Source organism: Halyomorpha halys, unplaced genomic scaffold (genome assembly GCF_000696795.3).
Source record: "Halyomorpha halys isolate HHAL.00 unplaced genomic scaffold, Hhal_1.1 Scaffold939.1, whole genome shotgun sequence".
In the NCBI taxonomy this organism is placed as follows: Eukaryota; Metazoa; Arthropoda; class Insecta; order Hemiptera; family Pentatomidae; genus Halyomorpha; species Halyomorpha halys.
Window position 1 is genome coordinate 159,580 of NW_027108038.1, and position 10,848 is coordinate 170,427.

At 31.2% G+C, this 10,848-nt stretch overlaps 1 protein-coding gene across 1 annotated transcript in view; it reads right to left on the reverse strand.

The window, feature by feature from the left end:
* The window catches only part of LOC136795534 (farnesol dehydrogenase-like), a 4,387-nt gene extending 1,294 nt beyond the window's left edge, over positions 1-3,093 (reverse strand). Inside the window, exons 1-5 of the mRNA XM_067046415.1 lie at positions 2,946-3,093; positions 1,812-1,980; positions 1,498-1,627; positions 454-580; positions 179-313 (exon numbers count right to left, since the gene is read on the reverse strand). Coding sequence (XP_066902516.1) covers positions 179-313; positions 454-580; positions 1,498-1,627; positions 1,812-1,980; positions 2,946-3,077 — 693 coding nt within the window. The 5' untranslated portion in view covers positions 3,078-3,093. The remainder of the gene's footprint in view (positions 1-178; positions 314-453; positions 581-1,497; positions 1,628-1,811; positions 1,981-2,945) is intronic.
* Between the last annotated feature and the right edge of the window lie 7,755 nt (positions 3,094-10,848).

Genomic DNA, 10,848 nt, shown 5'->3' on the forward strand with positions numbered 1-10,848 from the left:
AAAAAAAAAAAAAAAAAAAAAAAAAAAAAAAAAAAAAGCTCTAAAAATTAAATTTTTAATTTTAAACCTAAAATTTTGGTCTATTGATTGATGTGTAATGTAAGTCAATGCCCGTGGTTGAGGTTTAACTATATAAATCAATATTTTAATTATATTATTCACAGATAATGTAACTTACATTAACATTGGCTGGAGCAGATAAAGCGAAGATTACTGCTTCAACGACGTCTTTTGGTTCCAGAAAAGTTACATTGGGATGCTGATCAAGAATCCATCTAGTCATAGATGTTGTAACTCCTCCAGGATTTACACTCTAAAAAAAAGTTTATATCGATTTTTAAAATTCGGGATTTGTAAAAAAGGCTGTGCGCCAATTGCGACCGCAGATTCCTGTTAATCGATAACCAAAGTCATTTACTTGATAGTGTAACAAAATATAAGACTGAAACTCACTGTCACTCTTATTTTTGACTTCTTCTCTCCAAGTTCCGTTTTTAAGGTTTCAGATAAAACTGTCACACCGTGTTTTGTTGCAGTGTAGACAGAAGTGTCTGGCGTCATCATCCTGCGTCCATGAATACTAAAACATTAAAAATTGTTATAATTTCACTGATAAGTTACAAGAAAAAAATTTTAAAAAAAACACAAGAATGATGTATGAGAAGGCCTCCTGGATTGCATATTTAATATGGTTAGCTGGACTGAATGTGAATCGATAGGAAGATCGGAGGTATCTACAACTAAAGCACAGGTTACATTTGTTGGCACTTAAAACGTTTGTAGTTACCAAGGTTTACGAACGAACGGCTGCTACACACTTCCTTCTAACCGAGTCATAGAATGTTTGAAGCATATAGTTTTGAAAAGCGAATATAATAATCTATAATAAATAATAATACCATTACTACTGGTTTGATATCTCGACCTGAACAGGTCCTGATATTCAATTTATGTATTTTTCCCCCATTAAAGAAAATCCCAGCCACAAACGCTTACGTTAGTTGTAATATTTTTCGAGACTACTTATACATTTGTGCAGTCCAGGCGGGTACCTGATAAGACATTTTTTTTTTTTTTTCATAACCTCCTCTAATGATGAACAAGTAGTGTGTAATGTAGCCATTCTATAGGAAATATACAGATGTTTCTTGTAAATATCAATATCAGGACAGCCTAAGATTGGGGTTGGTGTTACAGTTTCCACCACAACTGTCAATAAAGAGAATTTAATATAAAATAAAATAACCCAATTTTTTTTAAATTTGTATGATCCCCTTCCTTGCCATTTCTGACATACGGAAGGGGGAGGTTTCTCAAGAGGTAACATGTTCTAACCCTGATGGGAGTCAAGTTTTTAGTTCGTTGGACCGAAACAGAAATAAAAAAAGTCTCAGGTGAGATTCGAACTGGCACCGCTGCAGTCACGCCAAGTTATCCAAACGTAATATAGATGTAGATTACACCTCGGCAAATCGGAGAAAAAACAAATATAACTACCTGTTAATGTTGATGATATGCCCATCGTCAATTCCGTTCTTCTTCATTGACCTTAATCCGTGTATTGTGGTCTCCAACAAGCCGGTTAAGTTGGTGTCAATCACTGCCCTTACTGAGGTTATTTCCTGCTCTAAATTGAATATATAAATTGAAATAGAAAATAACGAATAAATACGATTTTAAATACAACTACTTAAATTTAAAAATGTTAACTTGGAACCTTAGTCTCACCAGTGAGATATTGTATTTTTAGGACACCGGCGTTATTTACTAGTCAATATTTGAAATATAATGATTCAAAATTTTTGCATTACCAGTAAGAGGTTGAAACTTAATTACTCCAGCGTTATTGACCAGTACGCTGACGGGGCCAACGTTCTCTTCAATCCAATGGAAGGTTCCTTGCACCTGATTATCGTCGGTTACGTCGCAAATGTGGCCTCTCACGTAAAGCTTCTTTTCTCTCAGCTCTTTTTCTATCTCCTATAACAGCAAGAAACTATTACAACCATAAATGTTTAAATTTTTCACCCAATCTGGCCATTATCAAGGACAATGTTAACGATAAATTCACAGTAAATTGTCAATTTGGCCTATTTATATCACTCTATTATTTATATTTAAATGAAATCGCGTCACACGTAGACTAATTTAACTAATTTTATTAGTTTTATTAGGAGAATAGCCTGTAAAACTTTTTAATAGTTGGATGTGAGACTAAGATTTTTATAATTAAGATTGTCCTTGAAGATGGGCAGGTAGGCCGAAACGTTTAGACATTTAAAATATTAATAAAGAATACTTAACTGTATACAATTTATATTTTTTTAACAGTACAATTCCTTTTTTAATATTCATTTACATTTATATAAAGCTTTTCACTAAAGAATAACGTTTCAATTCATCACAAACTACTAGTAATTTTCTGGGTTATTATCAAAAACCATAAAAGTCAACAAATCGAAAAACAACATATTGGTTACCAGAAAGCAGAGGAGCAGAAGCCAAGGGGTTTTGAGTACAGTTTTGAAAATAGGACATTGTTATATTATAAGCCTATGCTAAAACCAAATTAAAGCTTCAGTATTGACAAAACTGCGAAATTTTCAATAACTACCGGATAATTATTGATAATATCTTATTGTTTTAAACACTGAAGCCTAATCTTTATTCAGGCATTGGTTGATTGAATAAACATCTATTTCGCAGAACCGTTCCTTGTACCCCTTGGCTAATGTTCCTCTGCTTTCTGATCACTAGATATTATTTAAAAACAAAATTAGGTACTTATGGAATATTTTTTTTATTCCAAAAATTGTGACCTTAGTGTCTTTGTCGGCTTCCCTCAATTAATTTTATCCCAATCTGAATATTTTTCTATCAATACCGGTAAATAGAATCTGAGTAATGAAAATATCACCCCTAGTATTCGACCAGGAGCCACTCACCTTGAGCATAGCCTCCCTCCTGGCTAGGGCCACCACCTTCATCCCCTCCGCAGCCAGCCGCCGCACGATGGCCTCTCCTATGCCCTCGCTGGCTCCAGTCACCACTGCAACTCTGTTGTTCCACCGTTCCATCTTTGATCCCCACCTCATTGAACTCACCTTTATAATCCGAGCAGCCTCTTCATCGATAGGTGAGTCTAGATAAGAATCTTAGGCAACCAGTTACTGCTATTGTAAACTAAATTATTGCAAAATAAGCACTCGTATTTTGAAATTTAATATTGTTTTTTTATCAGAGCAATAATTAGGTTGCATAAAATATAGCAATAAAGCCATCCACTCAGTACCCGGATTCTAGACAGGAATCATTGAACTTGAAACAGTACCCAAGTCTTAGGCAACCGGTTATTGGTTATTGTAAACTAAATTGTTGTAAAATAGGCATAAATCTTTTGAAATTTTATTTTATTTATTTTTCCTTCAGAGTACTAATTAGATTGAAAAAACTACGGTAATAAAACAGACGTTTTTCAGGCCCTCTCTTCAAAATAAAAGTACATTCTAGAAATTCATTAGCTAAAGCTGAGCTGAATATATCTAGATGAAATTTTATCATTTACTATTATTACTCCTCATTTTTAGCACAACATTTCCAAGAATGCAATGGATAAATGCATACTGTAATATAATCTATGCTATATTAGGTGGAAACCTAAATGGGGGTAAGATAAAAGACAATATTTTTTCTTAGACCTAAACAAAATCCCTTATTCAGTTCCTCTTTGCTAGCATACTAGGAAACTCCCTCCCAGTCTGGTTTCCCTCGTCGTACTTTTGAAAAAGTTATGAACTCACTTTTGTAATCTATTTAGATTAATAAAGTGTTATTTTTTTAAAGTTCTCTATCATAGTAACACTGTATTTGTAGATGGTTTAAAAAGGTACACCATTGGTATAATAGTTATTAAAGAGTTTGTTGCCGGTAAATGATGAATTGCCTATAGACGGATGAAAAACATACAATGAAAAACTTTGACCCCTAATCATGGTTAGGCAGTATAGGACTCCAATGGGCGTCTTGGCCGAAGAAAACAAAAACTCAAAACAATGTAACAATGATATAATTATTTATATTTTATAGTTACTGTAATATTGTTGTAATTATATTAATAATCTACATATTGTTGTAATAATATGTTAATTGTCAATTATAATAATATTGTAAGGAGATAATATTAATTGCAATATTAAAATAATATATGGTATTTGAAACTATACAATAATTTTTATAGTCAGAGTCCGAATTGCTCTTGAATTGATCATCAGAATTAAAAGCTATTTTTAAGGTCGACATCTGTTTGATTATTATTTTTACCACCATTAATATATTGATGAGTAGCTGGATGAATTTTTTTTTTTCCTTTTTATATTTCTTCTCCACTAAACCAGCTAGCTCTAGACCAGAATTCAGTAGAAGAACTGTCATAATATTTTTATACGTACGTATTGAAGAGTTTTGTAGGGATGTAAAAACGTATCTGAATCTCTTTATTTTTAAAGTAAATTTTATTATGTAATTTACAGGAGGTGACTTTTTAGTAGTTGTGATTTTGTTTACAAATAATCTCATTTGATAGAATTGGCAATATTTATTTACTTCAGAAAAATAATCGATTGGTACATTATCAACCCACCATGTTATAATAAGGAATTTCTTATAATTTAGGCAACGTTGGAAAGTGGGATAAAATATTTTTATATGGAGAATTAAAATTAATAATATTCGTTTTTCGGAACTCATAAAACCACTTAATTCGAATTTTTATAGTAATTGAAAAATAAATTATTTTTAACTCAAAATGTTTGCCTTAATTGGAAATAAAATCAATATATTTAAAAAATAATACAACAACGCAATGACTTCAATACGACTCTATCAAACTTACGAATGATTTAGGACCATAAAAATGTACTAAATATTTTAAGGTAGATCTATATAAACAGATTAGAAGTTAAGATCTTGACTAAAACGTTTGAGAACCTTCTATTTAATTTTTTTTCCATTATAATGGAAATATTGATATGATTTCTGATATGAGAAATTCAGGTTTTCAACGTTTATAGTAACGTTTGATTTGCGTAAAATTGTGGGGAGTTATGATTTTTTTCGTGAACGCAAAGCATCAGCAGAAAATAAATATCCACCAAAAATCAATCAAAATAATAATATATTTATTAGTTGTAAAACCGGACATTTTCTTTTAAAACTAATGAATCGAATTTATTACATATGAGAAGGTGGGTGGTACGTTGAGGAACAAAATTAAGGGAGATTTATTTTATTTATGTTCGGATCAGAATTTCTAGACAGTCACTCTACTTAGAAACCGCTTCATCCCAGATGTTTGAAGATAATCTTTGCGGGTACTCTGATCATGAAGTAATAACAAAACATGGTGCAATCATGGTAACTAAGAGCACTACTTGACACACTGAAGTACTACTTGAACATTCTTTTTATATTTGTTTGTTCTTTTGTATTTTACAATATTTTTTCCTATTATGAATACGATTATTAGATAACATGCTATTAATATTAAATACATAGGAATAAAAACAAGAGTGATATGCATTTTTCGTTTACAAATCAGCTAGATGACTAGCAAAATAAAAGAGAAATCAATAATGCAATTAAGTAATTTTCGAAATATTTCTCTATAGAAGTATTACTAATAATTTTGAAACATTTTCATCGATTTTAACGGAATGTATTTTTTCAAGTATAGTTTGATTTATAATAAGAACATATTCCAGTACGTTTTGAATTTAAACTAATACTCAATATTTACTATTATTGTGAATATAAATAGTCAATGTTCGATTTTGTAGATTTGCAAGTTTTGATAAATGACTATAAGCACGGGGGACCGTAACATTCGATCCCATATCTTAATATCGATTCAAATAATGCTTTGGACACCGTTATTAAAGTTTCTCTGATAACTACAAATTGGAGGTAATAAATTTTATATGAGCATGTAAACTAGGTACTGATGTATCAATTATATCTATAATAAAATCTGGATACTGTTTAGTTCCAAGTGCCATTGATATTTACAAGTATTTAATAGCACACATGTATTTGTGTAAAGATGGGACCGTTTTAAGGGACCCTCTGGTTTAAAAGAAAAACAAAATGAGGGTAAAATGTTGATGTTTATTGTCCACAAATAAACATTCAGTATTTTCATAATCACATTGAAATAATGAAAATATTTCTGCACGTGAAAAAGAAGAGCCCAAGAAAGGAAAATTATATACGTTATATCAGACAGTCAAGCACTACTCAACCCCTTACAGTACTATAAGAGAAAGTTATAGATGGTATGGAGCTGCTTCAAAATCCTAAAGCAGCTTTTTAAGGGCAACAGGCTTACTCAAATGTGAACACCGAGACAGGAGGAAAATGAGATTGCCGATAAACTCTTAAGGATGGGCCTAGAAACAACATTATTTGGCCATGAAACGTACTGTTATATATCCATTAGTTTAATGAGGTATGATATTGAATCCTGGGAAATGCACTGGGCTACAAAACCTCGTTTAAAAAAATTAAATCCTTGATAAATGCATTGAATTAAAAGGCGCCATTTAACCTAAACCTGACAAGAAAGGAGTAGCCAACAATAGCAGGGAATCTGTCTGTTAAATATTTTCTTAAGATGATAAAAATTAAAGATGTCGTCTGCGCTTAGAGGACGAAGAAAATAATCTGCCTTTTACAGATTAATATACTTGGGTCAGGCAAAAAATCAAATATAAACCTCAAGACATTTTTAAAATTAACCCGAAGAGCTTTATGCACTGTGTTAGAAGCATTAAATTACTATGGGATCTCTAGAAAAATAAGTGATAATTCAGAATAAATCCAATGGGGTAGAGTTAAGGAAGGATTTCGCATCCCTGTAGTGTTATAATAGTAAAGGAACACTGATTACAAAAAAAATGTTTAATGTTTATTTTCAATAAGCACTTCTTATTTTCACAATTACACAGAAATAATTAAAATATTTTAAAGTGTATTTTGTAGTTTTTTCCTTTGAGAAAAGTATACAGGTACCACATTTCCGATAACTAGAAAAAATATAATCAATAAATCTAAGTAATAGAGTGCTTTACTAAAATTGTATTTATTTCGAGCTACTGGTTATCAGAAGTTATCTGTGTACTTCTGTCGATTAGGAGGTAATGTTATCTATGATTTATAAAAATAAGTGAATATTTTGCAATATTGTTTTTTATAATAGCAATAACTGGTTTCCTAATGTTCTTATCTAGACTATTCAATCGATGAAGAGGTAACTTGGATTATAAAAGGGAGTTGAACGAGGTAGAGATCAGAGATAGAGCGTTGGAACAACAGAGTGGCCGTGGTGAGTGGAGCCAGCGAGGGCATAGGAGAGGCCATCGTGCGGCGGCTGGCTGCGGAGGGGATGAAGGTGGTAGCCCTCGCCAGGAGCGATAGTACTAAAGACATATAAATATATATGTCTTTAGTACTCCGAATTGTAAATCTTAAGTATAATTAATTGTATATTGTATCTCTGATGACACGTGTGCGAGCAGTGAATAATGACCCATCCTAGGAACGGTGTCGCAAATGGGGGATTTTAATAAATTTATTCAAATTTCATCATTTACCCTTTACCCTTCATCGTAAACCTATAGCTCCCTGCCCTACTGTTAACCTTTAGTATTCTACTTAATACTTAATATTCTACTAGTCGAACAGATTCGCTACCTTGTGCTATATGTACAAAGGACTAACTTGGGATCATCATACATATCTGAAAAGACAGGAAACCGCACGTTGATTCCGCCAATAAACACATCTACTATACAATCAGTCTAAACTTCCAAATAATTGCAAAAAAACAAAAAAAACAACTCATTTATACGACTGTAATAATGGCTGTTTGTACTTGTGAAGTTGAACTTTGTGGCTCTCTCAAGAGTCGTCTATCTGGACCTCTAATCCTGCATATGTTACCGATTTGTCCAGAACCAGATATCAATCCTATAATTATAAACCCTCTTACCACCCAAACCTACTTGTTTTTAATCTTGCCTCTCCTTCATTACCTGATAATCCACCTTGGCGCCTTAAAGGAATATGGCCTTGCATGATTGAGCATCAATGGGTTGATCTCCCACAAGAATGTATGAGTATAATGCCATTGTAATATAACTCACATCACATTTGGAAAATTAGAGACCTAAAATGTAGCTACATATACAATGGATATTTGATACTTGTTACTATGTATTAAGTGGGACATAGGTAAAACTAAATATTTTTATATTGATTTTAATACGAAATTACTGAAAAAATTAAACATAAATATTGGTGTTGAACATATTTAATGTTAATGGCTGGCATGCAGATTTAAAACTGTTATCTAGCTTTATAAGCTACAAGTAGGTGCTAGTAGTGCGAAAAGAAATAGTAGGGCTTCTGGCCCTAGTAGTGAATACCTAACGTCTACTGTGATTTATCTGGAGCAACTTATTGTAGGAGGTTCTTACTTTCTCTTGATAAATCAGACAAATGTCCGAGTGTTCAAAATAAGAGAAAACAGGCTTTTAATAATTAAGTTTGTTCCAATTTTTAATATCGAGTTTTTTTAGTAACAGCTAGGAGATATTTTTATTTTTCCAATTTTAATCAGAAAAGGAAAATAATCCTTACGTTTATCTTATATTCTTAACAGCGACGATATTGCACAACCGAATGCTATTTCGGGCAGAGGCAACCGATTCCAAGGCTGAGTCAGTGTCTAAGGATTTTCCACTTCAAGGTCGATCTCTCAGCGCTTACTCAATTTCAGTCCCGTGTATGCACTGCTTTGTTTAAATTTTGATTAAATGGAATAAAGAATAAAAATTTAATATTTGGATATTCAAAATAATATTATTTTTTGCATTAATATGAATTTGTTTCTGAATGAATAATAAATATAATAAAAATTGAGATTCATGAATAAACTTACTATAAATATTCTTGTTGCTTTAACCTAAAATATCCTTTCTGCTTTATGATGAGGAACCACGTTTCTGATTGGAATATTTTTTCTTTGTCAACCAGTTCTACACTTATTTATTTTGTTCTTATTACTTATGTATTTTTGTAATTGTATACTTTCATTCTTTCATGGTTGTATCATAGTAAAACTATTTCCTGAAACATTCTTCTTGAAATGTATCTTCTGAAAGCCAGGCTCGGTTCTTCACTTTCAATGTATAAACTCTCAACAGGGGGAGTAAAAAAATCAGTTCTGAGATAAGACAGGCACTGTTATAAATAGCATTTAGTATTATATGAGTTTCAAAAATGTAATAAGTAGTATCATGCTTTCATAAACCTTCTTATTCCTGATTAGTGTTCGATGCAGAGTTATCGGCTCCCTAGTTCATGCCAGCAACAGATCTAAGAATATTAGTTTTAACCAATTTCTTTTCAGCCATTGAAAATTAAATATCCATATTCCTGGATAAAGGCATTTTGTATAGTGGTAAACTTCTTCCTTTAGTTTTAATGTCCGGTTATCGAAAGTCAGCTATTGCCCTCAGATTCTAAGATTCCCAATGTATGTATACATTTGAATGTATTTATATTTATACTCAATTTCAGTCCCGTGTATGTACTGCTTTGTTTAAATTTTGATTAAATGGAATAAAGAATAAAAATTTAATATTTGGATATTCAAAATAATATTATTTTTTCCATTAATATGAATTTGTTTTTGAATGAATAATAAATATAATAAAAATTGAGATTCATGAATAAACTTAATATAAATATTCTTGTTGCTTTAACCTAAAATATCCTTTCTGCTTTATGAAGAGGAACCACGTTTCTGATTGGAATATATATATATATTAATTAAGAAGTTGAGGTGAAAAGATATTTCCTTTAGAATATTTTCTATATTTACTTTTTATAACTGAAACAACAAACAACTTGAATACACACTATGTAAACATAATGTCCATATAAGTAGAGACAGGTAGAATCGGTAAAATGATTTAATAATAATACTCTCCAATTCAAAACTATAATATTCAACCTGAATAGCTAAATGTATTAAATATAGATATATTGATAGGGAGGCAGACAAAACACACAGGCATATCCATGCGTCCAAAGATAGAATACCTTCAATATCTAAACGTTCATTTGTGCTAAAGGGGCAGATGAATGCATTAACAGTGAATTATATTATTCAAAAAAGGTGTGTTATATTTTTTAATCTTGTAACTATGAAGACAAAATTTCGAAAAAGAAAGGGTATATTTGATTGGGGTGGAAGGAAGGGCTATGAAACATTTTTCGAATCTTTAGTGTGGATGAGAGAGGTAGGAGCTTATCTAACCTGAGGTACTCTAACCTCAACTAATAACTGAAATATCTAATAACAATTAATTAGTAATAACAATTAAACAATATAATAACAATTAAGCAATACCTCAACTAATAACAATTAATAACTGAGATATCTAGATGTAGAGGGGGCTATGTACACATGAAAACATAACATACTCCAATAAAAAAACATTGAACCTTGTTTTCTTAAAATTTAAAATTTTTAACATTACCTCTTCATCTACTAACTTCTTGAATTATATAAATAAATATTTTATAAATGTTACAGTTTCAGGAATAATAGTACTAAAAGATGAAGAAATGGCCCAAAACGAAGTACAGACAAACAAGGAGTATAGATAATATTCTAAAGGAAGTCTATTTTCACCACAACTTCTTAATATAAAAATAACAAACAACTTCCTTGGAAATAAAATCAATAATAATAATTTAGGTATTTGGCAAGAAGAAATACAAATA